This window comes from Diorhabda carinulata, chromosome 9 (assembly GCF_026250575.1).
Source record: "Diorhabda carinulata isolate Delta chromosome 9, icDioCari1.1, whole genome shotgun sequence".
NCBI classification, from domain to species: domain Eukaryota; kingdom Metazoa; phylum Arthropoda; class Insecta; order Coleoptera; family Chrysomelidae; genus Diorhabda; species Diorhabda carinulata.
The window spans coordinates 4,592,097-4,616,216 of NC_079468.1; the positions used below are offsets into that span (position 1 = coordinate 4,592,097).

Genomic DNA, 24,120 nt, shown 5'->3' on the forward strand with positions numbered 1-24,120 from the left:
TTAACGTCAAACCTCGACTCGTGGAACTACCTAGTCGGGTACAATTATCTGAATGAACCTCTTTATTTCTTAAACACATTCCACGGATAAGTTTCTATTTGTATTCTCCTGACAAGTAGGGAGCCCTTATGTGTTGTTAAAGGTCAGATCAACTCATTTTAGTTTCTTTTCGTTTCGTAAAATTTACTCCATTATTTTCTGTAAACCAAAAAGTTTTGCGGCTAATTTTTTTTAATCTATTTCTTTTATCTTTCTCAGTTTAGGTTTAAAAATTGAGTGGCGCCCCATTTGGGAATTTGAAAGCATACAAAAATTTTTGTACATCTTAGACACAACGAAATCTTGCAACGAACCCTGACAACACACACATTAATAGGATGAGCTTAGTCGGAGCCCAAAATGTGACCTTTTAGGTTACAATAGAACATAAGTATGTGAATAAATTAAGCTCGGTATCTTATGGCCGAAACAATATAAAAAAAATTATTGAAAAAATGTTTTACCGTCTTCGCGGATATTAATTTTTTTAAATGTATTCGACGGTAAATTTTATTGTCTTTTAGAAAAAATCACGCAAACCACTTTTTTGTCGGAAGGATCTGGCATACCTATTTGAAGTGTGTGGTGATGGCTAATATTTCTTCATCATGCCAACAGAAACTTTTTTTTGTTCTATTTTATTTATTATTATGTAATTTTTAAAAATATCTTGGTATGCGCGATCAAAAATTGCCGGAAAAATCCCGCATACCACCTTGAAGTGCATAAACTATAGTATAAATGCTTTTTGTCGTATTACCGTTGTTAAATAATTATTATGATCTCGTATATTAAATCAATAATAATTATGTTTCTTATAAAATTACGCACGTTGATTAATGTTTTCTTACATACATAATATGGTTTAGTACAGGTAATGTTTTAAAGATGAATCGCAAGAGCTGCAATAATTGCAATAGTTTCTATCATGGAAAATAAAGTATAGTTTATTATATTATATTTATTATATATATTATTATAGACTCTATGGGTTTTATGTATATATACACCCCACAAAAATTATCGCATCACTCATTATTTTTTAAATATTTTAAATGTGTTGCCTGTTTTTCGAATTTTATTATTATTACGAATTAAAACACCAATAGATACGCCTTTTGCAACATTCATTTTATATCAGTTTAATCTAAAGAGGACAAAAAGTTTGATTTACCAAAACATAGAAGATATTTAAAAAATTTTATAAAACATCTATACAAAAAAATGAACGGTGCTTAAACTAAAACCAGCCAATGAATTTCTAATAGCGTGTGTTGCCGCCCCTCGCTCTAGTTACAGCTTCCATTCGCCTTGGAAGGCTTCTAAACAGGTTCTGGACGTATCCTTGCGGCATGTTTTCCCAGAAGTTAAAAAGAATATCATCTAGTGTTCTTATTGGTGCCGGATGTTGATGAATTTGCCATCCTAGATGGTCCCAGACATGCTCTATTGGGTTAAGGTCCGGGCTACGTGCAGGCCAATTCGGGGTAGGTATCTCGACCTATTCTAAGTACTGCCGAATCACTCTAGCAGCGTGTTGTCACCGATATGAGGCATATAGGGCACTACATGGGGCTCTAGGATATTGGTTATGTACCAGTCAGCATTTAGTCTACCATCATTCACTGGTACTAACTCCGTGCGACACTCGAAAGAAATTCATCACCAAACCATGATAGAGCCACCACCAAAGCTTTAATTTTGACAAAAATTAACCTGATCGTGCCGTTCACCACGTCGCCTATATACTGATACACGCCTATCTGATGAATCTTGAAATCTTGATTCATCCGTGTATAAAATATTGGACCAATCTTGAATATTCCAATTTGCCTGTTCTCGAGCAAATTCCAATCTTGCTATTCGATGTTCTCTAGTAAGACGTGGACCTCTAGCTGGCACTCTTCCTCTTATACCTGCTTCTCTCGGCTTATTTCGAAATGTTTGTAGGCTTATGTTAGCCAACAGATCTGTTTGCAGCTTTGGAGAGGTGGTATGCCTAATTCTTAACCCCGTTAACCTCAAATAACGATCATCTACTACCGAAGTTACCCTTCCGCGGCATTGTCCGGGTCTTCTGGTTAGCTGCTCTGATTTTTGGTAGCGAATAACAACTCTGGATATGGTGCTTCGTTGAACTCCAATTACCCCGGCGACGTATCTTTGACTGCGGCCATCTTGTATGAGCGCGATGATTCTAGCGGCTTCTTCATTCGTCACATGTCTTGTTAAACGTCGAGGCACATCCATTATTAACAAAATAAATTCAAATTTTCACTACACAATAACACAATTTGCTTAGAAAGTTCTCGATCTCAAATCATTCTCCAAGACAGAATTGATTTACTCGAACATCTTTGCTTCCAAAAAAATTTGTAAGAAATTGTGATATTGTTTGCCCATGATAAGAAAACAGAAATATCTATTAAGTTAATACATATACAGATTGTCCCAAAAAAACTAAAATTAAGTATTAAAAATATCCTAAAATACCAGTGATGCGATAATTTTTTTGGTCTGTATATTTATCACTTTTCTCTAATTCTCTGATTCTGTCCTTTCAGTCTGCTTCATCTTCAAGTGTCGAATATTCGGTCATTTCGTTTTCTATTTTGGAAAAAAGTGTTGCATCTTTATATTTTTGAATATTATCAACTCATATTGTTTTTATCGCGTTGTTATACATGTTATCACGAAGAGGCTGATACGAGAATTTTCTTCCACTTGAAAAAATGTTCATCTCCCCAAAAAATTTCCATTAAATCTATAGATACTATAGATAGTTGTACACATCTACACGAGTATTAGGTCGGACTCTTCCGGGCTTCCCTGCCTTCACAAGATCTGATTATACGAGGTCTGGCTATTAAATAACGAGACTGGTTACGAAAAAGGGTTTTATTATAAAAATTCTTCTACATTGGAATACTGTCCTCCCCTCGCCACACACCTTTCCCTACGTTTTTTTTTTCATTGATCGAAGCAGTGCAGGAAGTCTTCTTTGGTGAAGGTCTTCAGAAGCACTGCCGTTTTTTGCTTTACCGCTTCCATCGACTCAAATCGGGTCCCTTTTTGAAGTAGATCTTTTCAAGGAAATCTGAGGAGACCTGTGGACGCATACGACATTTTTCGTGTGTAATTCCTCGTGTAAAATTTTTGTAACCGTTTCTTTATCATCATCCGAATGCTCATTCGACGATCTGCACGCAAAATTTGATTGATTTTGGTCACTGTTTCCGGAGTTGAAACAATCACAGGGTGACCTGGGCCCTGGTGATTTTCAGTGCTCTATCGGTACTTACTAAAGCGCTTACACCGCTCAAAAACACGCGGACGAGTTGGAGAATTGTCCCCATAGGTCTTTTGCAACAATTTATAGCACTCAGTCGATGTTTTTTTTTTTCAATTTAACGAGAAATTTGAGATTGATACGTTTTTCCGGCACGAGAAAAAAATCGTTCGTTCCAAACCGCTACTGCATAAATACTATAATAGTAACGGAAACGTGTTTTGAGACGTGCATAGACAAGATATCTAGATACCCAAAGCACTACTCGTTTTTAACCCCACCCGTGTACGGCGCCTTCTAGTTGCGCAGCCTCGCTATTTAATAGCCAGACCTCGTACAGTAGATTTTGTTCGCAAAGGAAAAATCAAACCAGTCAACATTTTAATACAGAAATTGAACATTTTACGTATCCGAAAAACATGAATGACGAAGAGAAAACAGATTTTATGCAAAGATTTACCAACGAAATGTATAATATAGACAAAAATAATGTTGATACTGCAAGATTTGGGTATAAAGACCCAACAGCACCTTCAAAAGTTGAAGAAATTCTTGGCCAATTAAATGGAGAAGAAACTGAAAACTCGGAAAATGAAAACCGTTGTGATATCGATGAAATTGATTTCGACGATTATCAATAATAATATACTAAGTTTGAGAATAAACTCCCGTCAATTATTTTATTGTTTGAATTACCGGCTCCTGGACTATCAAGTTCATTTTTGGCGTTTTGCGCTACCCATTCATTCCTCATTTACACTCTAAAACCGGGCGAAGGCGAAACGACAACCAGCAGCGGTAGCCGATCTTCCACCAGATCTAGTGTGCTATGTGTGTTTATACTACTACGCGCTTTCATAACAAACGCTAATCGACATGCGAATGGGCACATTCAATCAGTGCCGGCTAGATTGTGATATGTGTATACGCAGCGCGCGAAAATCGAAAAATGTTTATTCAGTGCCTCGTCGTTCAAGTGCGATATTTGAAAGCCGTGTCGGTTTGTGTAAAATGTTAATTACGTTGATTTACGGTTTAGTTTGTTAACTGCGTGTCAATATTCATTAATGTTTTGGAATATAAAGTGTGCGTTGATAATTTAGAAGTTTTCAATGGAATTGCGGAAATGTGTCTTATGGTTAACGTAAAAAGTAAACAGTAAAAAAATTTATACGTAGTATTTTGGATACAACGAACATGATGAGGTTTATTACTGAATTTGTTTTTCGTGATGATTTGTTTTGATTTTAGTTGTGTTTTAGTAGGAAATTAGTTTAAAAATTGAAATTTAGACCTCGTTCGGTCTTTATCAAAATATTTTGGTCCGCACGTCACTTTTTACCTGTTTTTTGAACTCAATTTTCTATCAAAAGACCATTCATCAAGAAAAACTTGTGAAAAGGTCTATGAAATACAAAATTTTTGGAGGTGATATAACTTTAAAATGAAATACGAATTGGAGTTTATTTTGTCGAAATATTAATCATATTTCAACTTTTTTTCAAATTGCGATTAAAAAATCATATTGATGCGTGTATATGGGGTGGAAAAAATTAAATTTGAAACGTAATAATGTGATCTGATATTTCGTAATAACTATAGATAAGTGAAAAATATTTGAATGTGGCCTAAATAATTTTGATATTGATAGAAAATTGTTTCAAAGAACAGGTAGTAATTGAAATGTAGACCTCTTTCGGTTTTTGTAAAAATTTTTTGATCCACACGTCATTTTTTACCAGTTTTTTGAACCCAATTTTCTATCAAAAGACCATTTATCAAGAAAAACTTATGAAAAGGTCTTAAAAATAAATAATTGAGAAAATTTAATTTAATCTATTTCCAATATTTTTGGAGGTGATATAACTTTTCAGTGAAATACGAAGTGGAGTTTATTTTTTCGGAATATTCATCTGGTTTCAACTTGTTTCAAATTGCGATTAAAAAATGATTTTGATGCGTGTATATGGGGTGGAAAAAATTGTTTTAACGAACAGGTAATAATTGAAATGTAGACCTCTTTCGGATTTTGTCAAAATTTTTTGATCCACACGTCATTTTTTACCAGTTTTTTGAACCCAATTTTCTGTCAAAAGACCATTCATTAAGAAAAACTCGTGAAAAGGTCTATGAAATACAAAATTGAAAAAAAATTCAATTTAATCTATTTACAATATATTCGATGTCGATATAACTCTCCAAATAAATACGAATTGGAGTGCATTATTTCGAAATATTAGTCATTTTCCAACTATTTTTCAAACTGCAACAAAAAATCATTTTCTGGGTGTATAAGGGTGGAAAAAATTCAATTTGAAACATAAAAATTTCGTAATAAGTATAGACAAGTAAAAAATACGTGAATGTATTCCGAACAATTTCGACCTAACCTCAAAACTTTCAGGAGCAAGTTTTTTCCCGTTTTTATTAATAAATTCAACACGTTAAACGTCAACTACGATATAATTAACTTCCTCGAAGAGATTTTTGTTACATAAATCAACCAAGCAATAATTCGTAGTACTTGTTTCGAAGAATTATTTAATTTTATATAATTTTTGGTGATAACTTTGTGTTTAAATTAGTGTTTTTAATGATATAATACGATTAAATCAAATTCTGAAAATTGCCTTGGCAGTCAACGTGTTAAAATGGTTTTGTTGTATGTTTAACTCCATCGGTCTTTACGAGTGTTATTTGTATCCAAAATACTATTTTTACATTTTATTACAGATCTCCACGGTAGATTTTGACAATTAATTCAAATATATTTAATAGTAATGAAACGTGGGTTCATTGAAATACTATTTGGATATTATTTCAATAAAAAATATTATTTGTGAAATAAATTCTCAACCCTTTATTTTGCTCTCTTCTCAAAATAGGCGTTTTCGTATGCTATAACATCCTCAACTGGTGAAAATCTCTACTGCATGTGAGGTTTGAAACAGAAAAAAATCGCTGGGGACTATATCTGGTGAATACGATGGTGGGGGGTCAACCGATTCACGTTTTTTGCAATTTCTGCCTTCACCTCGAGACAAAAATCTTATTTTTCAATTGGTGTAGACTATCAATGAACTTATCAAAATAAAAACTTATAATACCAACACCTATACCGAATAAAAAAAACCATGAAAGACTATTTGCTCAAATAAATGATTTCATTTGCAAAATATATATATAATCTATTCCGTTTTCGCCCTATAGGGTTAAGGAGTGTTAATTTAACTATTCATTTCTTAACAAAAAGTTTCCAGTCCTTTTTATCTAGCACATAATTACTCATAAACTTTAATTCTTAAGTTTTTTCCCATCGTGTTGTCATTTCACTCGTGATCTTTCTTTTTTCCCGCCATTTAACTTTCTCAAATTTTCTTAACCTTCACTGTGCTATCCATACTTTGTAGATAATCTCGCCATCCCAGTTGTTTCCTTTCTATGCATTCTAGTATGGGTTCCACTTTTAAATCTTCTCTTATATGCGAATTACTGAGTCTATCATTTCAAGTTACCCCTTTCACTCATTTATGGTATTTCGTCTCTGCTGTTCCAAATTCACTCTGGTCTCTTTCTGAAAATATTCTCAACCACATGTGAGAATTAGCCTGTAAATTCCTTTGTACACTTCCATTTTTGTTTCTCTGGAGATTCCTTATTTGTTTATGAGCCCCTTGCTCAATGTATATTATACCTTGTTAGATCTCTATTGAATTGTTTAATTCTAAATCTTGTCTTCCTGTTTCTTCCAGCATGATTTTTAGATATTGAAAGCCACTACTAAACCTCTTCTATAAGTTCCTCCTCAACCATGATTTCAATTTATTCTTTTCTGTTAATATTTGGCTTAAATTTCTTTGTCATTATCATTAACGCGCTATAACTGTCGATATCCAATATGGAGCGGTTTAGTGTCCTTTTCTGTGTTTCTAATTAATTCATCCATAAAAGCTACAAATAGTAATTAACTCAGACTGCCTCTGTGTCGCATTTCCTCTTACGAAAATTTAATTACTGTCATTAATTTCGCCACCAACTGTATCATGTGTATCAACGGCAAAAATATCGGCTCAGAAATGTCACAGAAACTAAACGTGATTCACCGCAATCAGTGCGACCTTTCTAAATAAGCCTCTCCGTAAATACCAGGTAATGACTCAGATTATATTGTGTTCTTTCTAGAGAGTATTTTTAACGGCAGGTGGTGGATGCACCCTCGTTATATACCACCCCGTGTAACGGAAGCTTTTCAAAGATTCCCAACGCTTCTATGTATTTTGTGTAATTTCAAAATACGGGTTTTTAAAACCTTTTAAGTTGTCAATTTTACCGAAATTAACCAAAGTTTGGTGTACTAAATATCATGATTCATTCTCAAACACCCAGTATATCGATGAGTTTTTGTATTTTCGACAGTGTTGGAAAGACGGAATTTAAATTATTTTAGCATGGTTTGTCTTTTGCTGTACGTCATCCAGTATATTTATTCTTATGACCATTTATCTTGGCAAATTGAAATCCAAAAACATTACATAATACGCTTTTTTCTAGTCACTACATTTATTGACCCAAAAACTTTCGTATTCGTGATGATGAAGATGAGACGACTTGATCTACAAGGGTGTTAAAAAATGTATTAGAAAGGCTTCTATTCATTTAAAAAAATATTTTGAACATCTATTGTAATTATAATTTCTGAAGTTCCTAATACTGAAATATGAACCTCATTTCAACACGACATAAATATGTAAACAATTATCCATTTAAAAGATATGACAACAATGTAAATACTCGACAAAATAGGTTTCTTCTCACGAAGAATCTGCTGTTGTGTGAACAACTGAATGGTATGGTATGGTATGGTAAGTTCGTGTTCCATTTCCCTCCAAAAATTTCGAGAGTACGTAGTATCATTTCTTGCTACTTCATCTTTAATTTGAGCTCCCGAATTCATCTACAAACGTGTTTTTCTTATTAGATACAACTAAACTAGAACTGCTTGCGATATTTCCAAATCAAATTTTATATTTTTCAACGTTAGCTATTCTTGAACTACAATTACTTCGTTGTTTATTGCATTGTCATCAAACTTATCCTTTCCATTCATATCGTGATGGTAATCACGTACCTGTTTAGATTCGGAGAGCGACAATCTGTCTTTTGATCTTATTTGTAACATAATAAAGCGTCTACCTTCTCCGGAAGGATGTTTGAATTCAATAGAAAATCCTTCGAGGCGGCCTGCTCTAGGAGTTGTAATGTCTCTGTGTACCCATAAGGTCTCATATGTATAATAAATCTTCTGGTTGCTAATTCCTGTGTTCCTAATATCACGCAGATATTTAGATCGCCAAGCTACGATATTATTTCTTTTGAAAAACTGTTTCTCATCTGCAAATCTAAAACAAAAACACAGTGAAACATATTTTTACTTTTTAAACATATTGTTTAGCCTAAATTTTGATTCCTTTACCCACAGTTACAAGAAGATCCTCTTGGTATTTGCCGTTTGGTATTTCTGTGTATAAAACTCAGAAGTCTTTACTTCTTCAGAAAAATCTAACGGTATTCGATCGGTAATTTCCTTTGGAACTAAATGATCCTTCATCTTCCTTTTCTCTTTTATCTCTCATAAATTTCCTTTGCCCACAGTTACAAGAAGATCCTCTTGGTATTTGCCGTTTGGTATTTCTGTGTATAAACCTCAGAAGTCTTTACTTCTTCAGAAAAATCTAACGGTATTCGATCGGTAATTTCCTTTGGAACTAAATGATCCTTCATCTTCCTTTTCTCTTTTATCTCTCATAAATTTCCTTTGCCCACAGTTACAAGAAGATCCTCTTGGTATTTGCCGTTTGGTATTTCTGTGTATAAACCTCAGAAGTCTTTACTTCTTCAGAAAAACCTAACGGTATTCGATCGGTAATTTCCTTTGGAACTAAATGATCCTTCATCTTCCTTTTCTCTTTTATCTCTCATAAAATTTCCTTTGCCCACAATTACAAGAAGATCCTCTTGGTATTTGCCGTTTGGTATTTCTGTGTATAAACCTCAGAAGTCTTTACTTCTTCAGAAAAACCTAACGGTATTCGATCGGTAATTTCCTTTGGAACTAAATGATCCTTCATCTTCCTTTTCTCTTTTATCTCTCATAAAATTTCCTTTGCCCACAATTACAAGAAGATCCTCTTGGTATTTGCCGTTTGGTATTTCTGTGTATAAACTTCAGAAGTGTTTACTTCTTCAGAAAAATCTAACGGTATTCGATCGGTAATTTCCTTTGGAACTAAATGATCCTTCATCTTCCTTTTCTCTTTTATCTCTCATAAATTTCCTTTGCCCACAGTTACAAGAAGATCCTCTTGGTATTTGCCGTTTGGTATTTCTGTGTATAAACCTCAGAAGTCTTTACTTCTTCAGAAAAATCTAACGGTATTCGATCGGTAATTTCCTTTGGAACTAAATGATCCTTCATCTTCCATTTCTCTTTCATCTCTCATTAATTTTCTTTGCCCACAGTTACAAGAAGATCCTCTTGGTATTTGCCGTTTGGTATTTCTGTGTATAAACCTCAGAAGTCTTTACTTCTTCAGAAAAATCTAACGATATTCGATCGGTAATTTCCTTTGGAACTAAATGATCCTTCATCTTCCATTTCTCTTTCATCTCTCATTAATTTTCTTTGCCCACAGTTACAAGAAGATCCTCTTGGTATTTGCCGTTCGGTATTTCTGTGTATAAACCTCAGAAGTGTTTACTTCTTCAGAAAAATCTAACGGTATTCGATCGGTAATTTCCTTTGGAACTAAATGATCCTTCATCTTCCTTTTCTCTTTTATCTCTCATAAATTTCCTTTGCCCACAGTTACAAGAAGATCCTCTTGGTATTTGCCGTTTGGTATTTCTGTGTATAAACCTCAGAAGTCTTTACTTCTTCAGAAAAACCTAACGGTATTCGATCGGTAATTTCCTTTGGAACTAATTGATCCTTCATCTTCCATTTCTCTTTCATCTCTCATTAATTTTCTTTGCCCACAGTTACAAGAAGATCCTCTTGGTATTTGCCGTTTGGTATTTCTGTGTATAAACCTCAGAAGTCTTTACTTCTTCAGAAAAATCTAACGGTATTCGATCGGTAATTTCCTTTGGAACTAAATGATCCTTCATCTTCCATTTCTCTTTCATCTCTCATTAATTTTCTTTGTCCACAGTTACAAGAAGATCCTCTTGGTATTTGCCGTTTGGTATTTCTGTGTATAAACCTCAGAAGTCTTTACTTCTTCAGAAAAATCTAACGGTATTCGATCGGTAATTTCCTTTGGAACTAAATGATCCTTCATCTTCCATTTCTCTTTCATCTCTCATTAATTTTCTTTGTCCACAGTTACAAGAAGATCCTCTTGGTATTTGCCGTTTGGTATTTCTGTGTATAAACCTCAGAAGTCTTTACTTCTTCAGAAAAATCTAACGGTATTCGATCGGTAATTTCCTTTGGAACTAAATGATCCTTCATCTTCCATTTCTCTTTCATCTCTCATTAATTTTCTTTGTCCACAGTTACAAGAAGATCCTCTTGGTATTTGCCGTTTGGTATTTCTGTGTATAAACCTCAGAAGTCTTTACTTCTTCAGAAAAATCTAACGGTATTCGATCGGTAATTTCCTTTGGAACTAAATGATCCTTCATCTTCCATTTCTCTTTCATCTCTCATTAATTTTCTTTGTCCACAGTTACAAGAAGATCCTCTTGGTATTTGCCGTTTGGTATTTCTGTGTATAAACCTCAGAAGTCTTTACTTCTTCAGAAAAATCTAACGGTATTCGATCGGTAATTTCCTTTGGAACTAAATGATCCTTCATCTTCCTTTTCTCTTTTATCTCTCATAAAATTTCCTTTGTCCACAATTACAAGAAGATCCTCTTGGTATTTGCCGTTTGGTATTTCTGTGTATAAACCTCAGAAGTCTTTACTTCTTCAGAAAAACCTAACGGTATTCGATCGGTAATTTCCTTTGGAACTAAATGATCCTTCATCTTCCTTTTCTCTTTTATCTCTCATAAATTTCCTTTGCCCACAGTTACAAGAAGATCCTCTTGGTATTTGCCGTTTGGTATTTCTGTGTATAAACCTCAGAAGTCTTTACTTCTTCAGAAAAATCTAACGGTATTCGATCGGTAATTTCCTTTGGAACTAAATGATCCTTCATCTTCCTTTTCTCTTTTATCTCTCATAAAATTTCCTTTGCCCACAATTACAAGAAGATCCTCTTGGTATTTGCCGTTTGGTATTTCTGTGTATAAACTTCAGAAGTGTTTACTTCTTCAGAAAAATCTAACGGTATTCGATCGGTAATTTCCTTTGGAACTAAATGATCCTTCATCTTCCTTTTCTCTTTTATCTCTCATAAATTTCCTTTGCCCACAGTTACAAGAAGATCCTCTTGGTATTTGCCGTTTGGTATTTCTGTGTATAAACCTCAGAAGTCTTTACTTCTTCAGAAAAACCTAACGGTATTCGATCGGTAATTTCCTTTGGAACTAAATGATCCTTCATCTTCCATTTCTCTTTCATCTCTCATTAATTTTCTTTGCCCACAGTTACAAGAAGATCCTCTTGGTATTTGCCGTTTGGTATTTCTGTGTATAAACCTCAGAAGTCTTTACTTCTTCAGAAAAATCTAACGGTATTCGATCGGTAATTTCCTTTGGAACTAAATGATCCTTCATCTTCCATTTCTCTTTCATCTCTCATTAATTTTCTTTGTCCACAGTTACAAGAAGATCCTCTTGGTATTTGCCGTTTGGTATTTCTGTGTATAAACCTCAGAAGTCTTTACTTCTTCAGAAAAATCTAACGGTATTCGATCGGTAATTTCCTTTGGAACTAAATGATCCTTCATCTTCCTTTTCTCTTTTATCTCTCATAAAATTTCCTTTGTCCACAATTACAAGAAGATCCTCTTGGTATTTGCCGTTTGGTATTTCTGTGTATAAACCTCAGAAGTCTTTACTTCTTCAGAAAAACCTAACGGTATTCGATCGGTAATTTCCTTTGGAACTAAATGATCCTTCATCTTCCTTTTCTCTTTTATCTCTCATAAATTTCCTTTGCCCACAGTTACAAGAAGATCCTCTTGGTATTTGCCGTTTGGTATTTCTGTGTATAAACCTCAGAAGTCTTTACTTCTTCAGAAAAATCTAACGGTATTCGATCGGTAATTTCCTTTGGAACTAAATGATCCTTCATCTTCCTTTTCTCTTTTATCTCTCATAAAATTTCCTTTGCCCACAATTACAAGAAGATCCTCTTGGTATTTGCCGTTTGGTATTTCTGTGTATAAACTTCAGAAGTGTTTACTTCTTCAGAAAAATCTAACGGTATTCGATCGGTAATTTCCTTTGGAACTAAATGATCCTTCATCTTCCTTTTCTCTTTTATCTCTCATAAATTTCCTTTGCCCACAGTTACAAGAAGATCCTCTTGGTATTTGCCGTTTGGTATTTCTGTGTATAAACCTCAGAAGTCTTTACTTCTTCAGAAAAACCTAACGGTATTCGATCGGTAATTTCCTTTGGAACTAAATGATCCTTCATCTTCCATTTCTCTTTCATCTCTCATTAATTTTCTTTGCCCACAGTTACAAGAAGATCCTCTTGGTATTTGCCGTTTGGTATTTCTGTGTATAAACCTCAGAAGTCTTTACTTCTTCAGAAAAATCTAACGGTATTCGATCGGTAATTTCCTTTGGAACTAAATGATCCTTCATCTTCCATTTCTCTTTCATCTCTCATTAATTTTCTTTGTCCACAGTTACAAGAAGATCCTCTTGGTATTTGCCGTTTGGTATTTCTGTGTATAAACCTCAGAAGTCTTTACTTCTTCAGAAAAATCTAACGGTATTCGATCGGTAATTTCCTTTGGAACTAAATGATCCTTTCTTTTCCTTTTATCTTTCATAAGTTTCCTTTGCCCACATTGACAAGAAGGATGCTTTTAACTACTATCTAGCAAAATATTTGCTTGTTTCGTGGATTATTTTCCCTATTTTCTCTTATCCATTGCCAGTGTCGCCACTTTTCTCTCCATTTAGACCCATGTGTGGTTGCTGTTCTTTCTCTGAGGGTTGTCTCTTGTCTTCTTATCTCACAAACTTGTTTGACCACTCTTATATTATTTTTCATCTGTCTTAGCTGCCCGTATCATTCCAAAGTTGAAATTTCTGGAACCGTAGATAATATCTGTCACTGTGTTCAGTTATATACCATTTCAGTTTTGTGGTTTTTCTTCTTTCTATTATTTCTATAACTTCATTACGCATTTGGTATTTTTTTATTACTTCCAGGACCTTTCTTGCTACTTTATTTTCGCCGCGTGTATTTTGCTTTTAAACTTTTATATTTACCCCCTCTTCCCTAAAAATGTATTTTTGATATTGTGGTATATATCTGTTCAACCCTGTATTTTAGTTTTTACTAGTGTTTGAAGTTGCTTCGTTTAATTTTCATTTTCTTTTTGTTAATTTTTTTGCCATTTCTTAAGATTTTTGGTAAGTTGTTTTGCCCCTCTGCCAATCGGCACGACATCATCAATAACCGCACATTCTGTGAGATAGTGGTTTCAGGCTCCTGTGCCACAACTTTTTTTGTCTTTCATTCACTTGCTTGTTAAATAGTGAGCTCTGAATTTCTTGTTATCTAACATCTTCATTGTAAAAGTAAAGATTTACTATTTCATATTCCGTAAATATGAAAAATCGAAAAGTCAATAAACGTTCTGTTTCAAATTATTCATTCTCTGATTGTCAAAATCTACTCTTAAATCAAAAACGTTCCCAAGAGTGATTTTTTCTCGATTTATTAAAAACATATCTCTGTGTAAAAAACAAAACTAATTGAAAAAGAATGACATGCACGGAAATGAAGAGAAGCTAATATAACGACAGTATAAGATTTAATAAAAAACCGCAAATTCGTCAAAAAATTCAAACAAAATAAATGAAAAAAAAAAAACAAGAAATAATTGATATTTGTAGAAATCTATAAAAAACTATTTTTTACAATTAATATAAATGGCGTTTATTCACCTTTTTATAATTAAACGACTACCATAGTTTCATGAATATGATATACGAGGTCAGTCAGATAAGTATTTAGCATCACCGCCCGAAGGCGCCAGAATCGAAAAAGCAATTTTTCATCGTGTAGTACATTCTCGTACAGTCTCTGGGACAAACAACCAGAGAGAGGATAAAGTATAGGATAAAAAAGGGCTATCAAGCCTATGGAAGAAACAAAAACCTACTAAAAAACGAAAACATAACCAAACAAAACAAAATAAAAATGTACAAAACCCTAATAAGACCATATGCGATGGAAACAACAGTAATAAACAATAGAGAGGAAGAAGAACTTCAAAGAACCGAAAGAAAGATAATGAGAACTATAACAGGCCCAAACATAACACAGGAAGGAGACAGAAGAAACGAAGAAATAGAGAGAAAACTAGGAAAGGAGAATATAGTGAGATACATAAAAGTACAAAGGCTCAACTAGGCCGGGCCGAGGAGAAAACCAATTGAAATGATCAAAAGAATAACGCAATGGATCCCATTGTGGCCAAGGAGAAGGGGCAGGCCGAGAAAAACTTGGAGAAACGAAATAGAGGAGGACATAAGAGCACTCGATATAGAAACCTGGAGAGCAAAATGCCGAAACCGAAAAGAATGGAAAATAATAGCAGCCAAAACAAACGACAAACTTTAAAGAAAATAAAAATTAGAAAACGAGAGTAATCCACCTCAAAAAAAGAGATTTAAAGCGCCAAAAGCGATATCCATAATCAACATGGGGTTGAAAGGCTTGATGATGATGATAAGCACATTCTCGTAAACTCGTATTTTAGACGTGTCTGCGGACCTTAGAAAAATGAAAAAGATCAAAAATCGTTGATCCAATTCTTGTTTTTGGAAAGCAAATGTGCAGAGGAATCAGATAGCATTTGGATAGTGTGTATGATTGCTTTCTCTCCATCGATAGCGACCGTCAAATTTGGTTTAACGAGTTCCCATCTAGTCGCACGTTTTTGATAAGCCACATCCGGCTACGAAATGAGGTTAACGTGACAAAAATCGACAATGTCGTATATAGCTGTCAAAAGTCTCGAGTCTTACCAGATACATGCTCTCCACGAGGGAATAGTGCGCTCGTGTCCTCTCGCCTTTCTGTCCCACGGCTACGTGGCAGTTTTTCAGCACGTGTCAAAGGACGTGAATATATGATAAATTGAGAGTGTGGATGGCTAGCACTCTTGTCGTATCTGCTTGTTAAGACTTTTGTCGTGAGATTCTAGGAGGCGGAGGCACGTCTCTTGAATCAGAATTATAAGATCGTGAAGGTCATAACCTGCTTGAAATTTCGGGCAATGCTTTTGAACAACTGTGCGGAGGACTATTTTGCAGAACGAATTGTTCAATAGGGTTTAAGATGTCGGAGCATTGTTAGGTTAATTGTGTCAAACTGAACATTTCCGAAATTTTCGTTTGTAGGCTAAGAACTTATTAGACCATCCTCGTATACTCAAAAAACTAATATTTATCATAAAACTATCGATTGTAAACTGCTTTTTTTTTCTAATAAGACGAAGGTACAAAAAAAATAAAAAACTATACATCAATTGACACTTTTAAAAATGTATATTTGAGTAAGATTCCATGGAAAATTATTTTTTTTTTGGAACGTCCTTGATTTAAGATGAATAATGAATCCGCGTATGGTTATGATTAATAATATTTTTCAAAAAAGTTTAATTGAAAAGATGCGAACTTCTCGTTTAAAACCTAGTGACGAACTTTTCGAAAATCCATTAATTTGAAATGACTCATTAAATAAACATATCGTTTGAATGTGATTAACGTGGAGTGTTTATAAAACCCGTCATGGTACGTCATGTGGAATTAGGAGCAGCTGCTTGGGATAACGGAGCCCTAGCAGAAGGGGTGTGGGAATATGTCAGCGACCTGGTCAAGTCATACAGGAGTCAGGATGGCTCACAGGATCTGGAACCGTACAAGGTTACTGTCATTTTAATGTATCTTGTTTTTTTATTTAGCATAGGCGCCGGTAGGTTTATTTATAAAAGGGTATTAATTTTATTTTAAAAGATTTTTTGAATTTGTTACGTTCTTTTTTTATTATATTTTATCAAAAATATTATTTTGAAAAAGTTATTCGAAATATGAAATTGCTTTTGGTTTTCAAAAATTTCTTACATGTAAATGTATGTAACTAATGGGTATCCACAAATAACTAACAACAACATTCACACTAAGAAATTCAGTTCCGAAGATGGTTAGACAACAAAGAAAACACACTGAAGCCTTTTTTCAGGTGTAAGAACAGAAAATAATGCGAGAGGACTGAATCTGGTGAATAGGGTGTATGAGGTATCAATTTTTCACATTGAAATAATTGGTGTGGACCTTTTAGCTTGATTTCTTCGCTCAAACGTTGCATAATAATTGCATTTGATAGTTTCCCCTTTTTAAAGATAGTCAATGAAAATTATGCCACGCAGATCCCAAAAAACCGACGCCATGACCTTGCCTGCAGATGGAACGATCTTTGCTATCTTTGGAGCCGGTTCTCCCTTTTCAGTCCATTGTTTTGTTTGTTTTTTTATTTCGGGTGATGGATCCACGTTTCATGTTTCTGAAACAGCGCAAAAATTTCTGAAAGATTACCAAACACTCGATGGAAACATCTTCACGACGCTGTTTTGGTCCATTGTGAGCAATCGCAGTCTCTCATTTTGCGCGCAGCTTTCTCATGTATAAATTTTCAGTTAATATGCGATGTACGGCAAATTTTGAAATGCCTAATATGTCGCTTTCATCGACGATCATTCAGTACTACTTTGTAGATTTTCTTCAACATTTGGTCGACCACTGCGATGCTGGTCTTCGCAGGTCGTACGGCCTCATTTAAACTCTGCTACTCAATATTTTACTGTTGACAACGAAGGAACAGTCTCACCCAGAGTAGAATTTGGTTCAGCTTTTATATTGGTTGGACTAAGGCCTTACAAATTGACTGCCAAACATAGTGGTATCTTCAAACTTAAAACTATAGATTGTCCACGTTCAAATTAAATGGTATCATTCAAGCAAATACCGCTATCTCTAGGTCAGGCCAGGTTCTTCTTGGACCATCCTCGTACATGGCTGGTTGACGCAAAATCTGATTTAACGTGTTGATAGTAATATTGAATCAATCAGTAACAAAAAAAAATTGGAAAAAAAATTATTTAGTCAGAGATTACTGTGAAAATTGTTGAAAACGAAGAAAATTTTAAAGCAAATCAACTAAAAAGTCAAATATCACCTTAAAAAATTCAAAAATTAGCTAGAAAAAATGGAAATAAGCTAGAACAACTCAAAAGCCTGCTACAAAAACTCAAAAATCAGCTAGAACAACCCTAAAGTTAGCTAAAATCTTCAAAAATTAGCTAGATTATCTCTAAAACTAGCTATAAAATTCGAAAATTAGCTAGAAAGACTGCAAAAGTAGCTAGAAAATCTAAAAATTAGCTAAAACAACTCAAAAGTTAACTATAAAAACTGGAAAATTAGCAAGGAAATTTTTATTATTTATTCTTTGGGTTACTGGATCCAAATCCGCCGATCGCTCATCTCCATAACGATAAAGTCAAAGTCAGTTGAAGATCAAATTGAAAAAAATAAGCTTTGAATTGTTAGAATATATATTTATATGTTTAAGATTGTTTGATTCGACGTCCATGTGACTATATATTCTCAGGTTCAAGGTCAATAATGTTATTTGTGGATGTATGCAATTTTTTACCCCGAATTAGGAAAAAACGGAAACTTCTAGATCAAAATCAGATTTGAATAAATCTCGTGACCATGAGGTCATATGAAGATCAATGAAAGTGCTCTATGATCCGTACAGTAAATAGTCGTGATTCTAATGAAGCGAATTTATAATTTTTCACATCTTTTTATATGGATCTTCAAATTTCTCAACATTCTATATCCAAATCCGATGTTTCCTCAATTCATCTAGTCGGGTTCAAGGTCAAATGGGGGGTAAATTATGTTATTTGTGGATGAATTCCATTGTTAACCTTGGATTTGGAAAGAACAGAAAATGCTACGTCGAAATATGTATCTATAAATGTTTTTCCTCGATCTCTCAAGGTCATACGGAGGTCAAAGTTCTTTATGATCTGTACTGTAAACATTCGTAATTTTATTAAGCGGATTTATAATTTTTTACATCTTATCAAATGGATCTTCAAATCTTCCAACATTCTTCGATTCATCTCGTCGGGTTCAAGGTCAAATGGGGTTAATTATGTTATATGTGGATGAATTCTATTGTTAACCTTGGATTTGGAAAGAACGGAAAATGCTACGTCGAAATATGTATCTATAAATGTTTTTCCTCGATCTCTCAAGGTCATATGGAGGTCAAAATGCTCTCTGATCTGTACTGTCAATATTCGTAATTTTAATTAAGCGGATTTATAATTTTTTACATCTTTTCAAATGGATCTTCAAATCTTCCAACAATCTTCAATTCATCTAGTCGGGTTCAAGGTCAAATGGGGGTTAATTATGTTATATGTGGATGAATTCTATTGTTAACCTTGGATTTGGAAAGAACGGAAAATGCTACGTCGAAATATGTATCTATAAATGTTTTTCCTCGATCTCTCAAGGTCATATGGAGGTCAAAATGCTCTCTGATCTGTACTGTTAATATTCGTAATTTTAATTAAGCGGATTTATAATTTTTTACATCTATTTATATACATCTTCATATCTCTCAACCGTCTATATTCAAATCCAATGTTCTTTTGAATTTATCTCGTCGGATTCAATTATTTTATTTATGGACGAATTTCATTTTCTATATCGGATTATGAAGAACGGAAAATGTTACGTCAAAATATGTATTTACAATTTTTTTTCTTGACCTTGAAGATCATAGGTTTTTCATGATAAAATTTTCCGTTCAAATATTCAATTTGAGAGGATGATTTAGTCATCAAAATTAACATTAAATTATAATATATACACTAATATAATACATTATAGACACATTCTATAATCATACGTAATATTCGTTTTAATTTAAGTATCATTATAAATCCTAGTGACTCAATTATAAGAGTTTTTCGTTATTTTCCAATTAAACTCTGGCGATTCGTTCCTTATAACACAAATTTAGAAAGTATTGTTTACATGGAATAAGGATATTGGATGTGGAGATAAACTTCGAAAGCAATAAAAAAAGTTCAACTCTTCCGAGACTCCCGCCTGAGGGAAAACTCGATGTGACGGAAAAAAAACATCCGTTAAGGAATGTTTCAAGCGCTTTTTACTATTCGACCCAGTTAGAATTGAAAAGAAAAACAAAAACATAGTCTTCACCGTTGAAAAACTTTTATTAAATTTTATATATTATATAATTGGACAGAATGAGGTTTTCCACAATCAAAAGCCCTTCATTTTCACTTTTATTTATAAAACTATTTTCGGTTAATCTAATGTCGAGGAGGCGGCGTAAGAATTAACCGAACTTTTTTATTCTGAACTACTTATTATTATTTTTTAAATTAATTTACACTCTGTTTATAAGTAAATGATAGGATAGATCTCCGTAGTTTCCTTTCCTAATTATATAGTTAATGAAACTACTCGAGAAAAATAGATCGCATTACAATTTCTAGTCAATTCAAAATAACCTACTTAATTGTGATTGGAATGCCTTTCTACATTTTCACGTTTAAAGTTTATGGAAGTTAGTCATTACGTGAGCACCATTTTCCACAGCTATATCTATTATTTCATATCCTTTATCTTTGGTTTCATTTCCTGCCATCGTATTTGTTGTTGGAGTTAGTCATTAAGTCAGCTCCGTTTTTCTTAGCTGTATCCATTCTTTCATTTCCTGTTTTTTTTTCTTAATTTTTGTCGTGTCATCTTATTTGTTGTTGGAGTAAGTCGTTACGTGCGTTCCATTTATCTTAAGCCGTTTCCAGTCTTTCTTTTTCTGTGTCTTTTGCTATAATCCCTGCCATCTTATTTGTTGTTGGAGTTAGTCATTAAGTCAGCTCCGTTTTTCTTAGCTGTATCCATTCTTTCATTTCCTGTTTTTTTTTTTCTTAATTTTTGTCGTGTCATCTTATTTGTTGTTGGAGTAAGTCGTTACGTGCGTTCCATTTATCTTAAGCCGTTTCCAGTCTTTCTTTTTCTGTGTCTTTTGCTATAATCTCTGCCATCTTATTTGTTGTTGGAGTTAGTCATTAAGTCAGCTCCGTTTTTCTTATAATAGCGTCTTGTCTTGTTATTATCATGAAAGGAGATTCCAGCTGGTAATGAGACATCAAAAACCGACCGATATTTATTTCATATTCGTTTCTACGGAGTTACATGCCGCTTCTTTCTATTTCTCCATTAGAGTTTGTGATTTAATCTGAGTGAAATATGAAATGTTACTGGTTCAAAATCCACACAAAAAAATAACTTTTATCATCGGAAATTCGATAATTTTGTTTTTAAAATACTCATCAATCTATAATTTTGACTCGTCGCTTAAGATGCTTTTAAACAAAAATTAAGGTCAGTTTTTAACTGCCTGTACCCTGTACCTACATCAGTTGAATGTCTCGAATAGACTTTCCCTGAATACTCGAAAGACAACAACGATGTTTTCGGTATAGTTAACGTACAGATACGCTGCACCATTCCATAATCTCGTAGTCTAACATAGAAAAAAGGTTATGATTAAAAAAATTGATAATTTTTCAATTGATACTCTCACGCATTTTTCCAAACATCTGACTAAAGCTTCTATGCAACTACGCCTCTTTTATTTCATCGTCGCTGTTAATATTTCACCCTTTAATTCGGCCTTCAACTTTGTGAACAAAAACCGATCGGATAAAACCAGATCAGGGCTATATGGTGGGTGTTAAATCTCTGTAAAGCCACATTCGAGTACAGTAGCCTTGGAAAGCGAAGAAGTGTAGACTGGTCCTTGTCATGAAGCAAACGCACTCCTCGACTGATTTCGGCGTGCCTTTTTTCAGTAATTTTTTCACGCAACTGCCGCATTCACGGCTCTAGTCGATCCTTTACAGTCAATCAAAAGGATACTGTCGCAATCCCAAGTACTTTTCGGGTGCTTATCATGACCTTTACCTTTTTGACATGGGCTCTTCTTTGCGACAAAGCTCTAAACATCGGTCATAAAATTCTACTCTACTCTTTTACAGTGCTCTGAGAATTCGAGGCAACCACTTGGCACTAATTTCTGTTATATTTAAATACACATGTAGGATCTATAGAAAACTTGCTTTAGAAATGCCGATCTGTGCTGCAATTTCTTATGTTCACAATTAATTTGACGTTTTTTGGAGTTGTCACCGTGACAGTAACACCTCCACATGGTTGATTTTTTAGTGATTCATGTCCTAATCAACTTGGACCAATTCTTAATTGTTCAAAATGATGGACACAAATCACCGTAAACTGTTAATCCTTCTTCAATAAAAAATATAGCAGCGCGAAACTCAATTTGAGATATTTTCCAAAACAATTCGACTGGAGAGCTCTACTATAATAGATCGAAGCAGGAATTTGAAACTATGTGTGAAACTTGTTAAGACTTGTCACCAATTCTACCTATATGAGACCAAGAGCTCATACACAGCACTACGTATATATCCAGCACATTGTAAATCCTCTAATTTTATCATTTGATCATATTATTGATGCTAAATGGATCCATGGTGATTTAGCAAAACAAAGCACCAGTAGAAGAAAACAATGAATACTATTTATGGTGTTGTGGGCGAATATATATCTTCAAATGAAGAGCTATTAAAGCAATAGAGTAACACAGAGTTGATATTTTCTCTTTGAAACAAAAAAATCATCGAATTGTTTGTGAAGAACGAATCAAAAAAAAATTCTTCAATAATTCTTAACGCGTCTTGGTTTTTACCTTATATCTAAAATGTTTAATAGCGTGAAAACTCAAAAAAAAAATGAAATTCTTTCGTATATCTAATGTGAGTAATCTAAAAACACAATTATACTATACCACGATTATTTGTTGTAGATATTTAAATGAACGTTAATTTCTGCGAAGCGTGACCCTTTACGATATGCGTCCCTGTCTACGGTCTTGGTTGCATCATCCGTCACACGGCTGACCTGATTTGTATGCACCCTAAATTTTTATTATATAGTTAGTTACATTGTTTATTTTGTTGGGTTGCGTTGTGCAAGTTTGAATGAGTGTTTGAGGTTAGGTACTCAGTTGTATATTATTTGTAACGCGTCTGGTTAGGCCACTTTGAATTGAATGAGCGTTTAAAAAAGATGAAGATAATTATTGAAGGGAAAAACTCGTATGCCACTCTCGTTAATTCGTAAATTATTATTAGGGTCCTCTTTATCATTATAACCAATCATTTCAACGTCTACCTAGTGTGTTAAATGCTAAATGATGCCTTAATACATTTTTTTTTATCACTCACGACTGTTATCGATTGTCTTTTTTCTCAAAATGATAATACAAAGCCTCCGAATACATTATCTAGCTTCTCTTCCATTTGTATAAACGTATTTCCTTTCAAGATGGAATATTTAATGACAGCTTAATTCCCAAATTTTTCCTATGTTAATTTCAATGTTTCAACGTTGCTATGATTTATGGTACAATTTATTCGAAGTCCACTCTTTGAATAACCTACAGTTATTAGAATTGGGATCCATTCATATCAAAACAAAAGCGGGCAAATATACATCGACTATGTAACAACTAACGCCCAATTTTGAACTGGGTAATTTGAAAGACGAGTTGTATAAGGCTTTAAACGGAAAAGAACAGCTTCTAAGTTCCCTAGCTATGCGTTTTCTTGATTTAAAGTGATTTGAGATTGCCTGGACAACTTGAATGGTACAAGGATGGCTCCAAAACAGGAGATAAGTCCAATTTTGAATTGGACAATATGAAAGATGTGTTAGATAAGGCCTTAAACGGAAAAGGACAGCTTCACAGTTCCCTAGCTATGCGTCTTCTCGATCTAAAGTATTTTAGGATTGTCTGGACAACTTAGATGGTACAAGGATTGCTCCAAAACAGCAGATAAGTCCAATTTTGAATTGGACAATATAAAAGATGTGTTAGATAAAGCCTTAAACGGAAAAGGACAGCTTCTCAGTTCCCTAGCTATGCGTTTTCTCGATCTAAAGTGATTTGAGATTGCCTGGACAACTTGAGTGGTACAAGGATAGCTCCAAAACAGCAGATAAGTCCAATTTTGAATTGGACAATATGAAAGATGTGTTAGATAAGGCCTTAAACCGAAAAGGACAGATTCTCAGTTCCCTAGCTATGCGTTTTCTCGATCTAAAGTGATTTGAGATTACCTGGACAACTTGGGTGGTACAAGGATAGCTCCAAAACAGCAGATAAGTCCAATTTTGAATTGGACAATATGAAAGATGTGTTAGATAAGGCCTTAAACCGAAAAGGACAGATTCTCAGTTCCCTAGCTATGCGTTTTCTCGATCTAAAGTGATTTGAGATTACCTGGACAACTTGGGTGGTACAAGGATGACTCCAAAACAGGAGATAAGTCCAATTTTGAATTGGACAATATGAAAGATGTGTTAGATAAGGCCTTAAACGGAAAAGGACAGCTTCACAGTTCCTTAGCTATGCGTTTTCTCGATCTAAAGTATTTTAGGATTGTCT

At 34.0% G+C, this 24,120-nt stretch overlaps 1 protein-coding gene across 5 annotated transcripts in view; it reads left to right on the forward strand.

Moving 5' to 3' along the window:
- Positions 1-24,120, forward strand: part of LOC130898317 (histone-lysine N-methyltransferase ash1) — a 131,196-nt gene that overhangs the window by 10,683 nt on the left and 96,393 nt on the right. Inside the window, exons 1-2 of one of the 5 annotated variants that reach the window (XM_057807533.1) lie at positions 1,457-4,479; positions 16,078-16,397. The exons of 2 other annotated variants lie outside the window; for them this stretch is intronic. In XM_057807533.1, coding sequence (XP_057663516.1) covers positions 16,263-16,397 — 135 coding nt within the window. In that variant the 5' untranslated portion in view covers positions 1,457-4,479; positions 16,078-16,262. Of the gene's footprint in view, positions 1-1,456; positions 4,480-16,077; positions 16,398-24,120 lie in introns of those variants that run through there. 2 more of the 5 variants (XM_057807532.1, XM_057807534.1) reach the window with 2 other exon arrangements.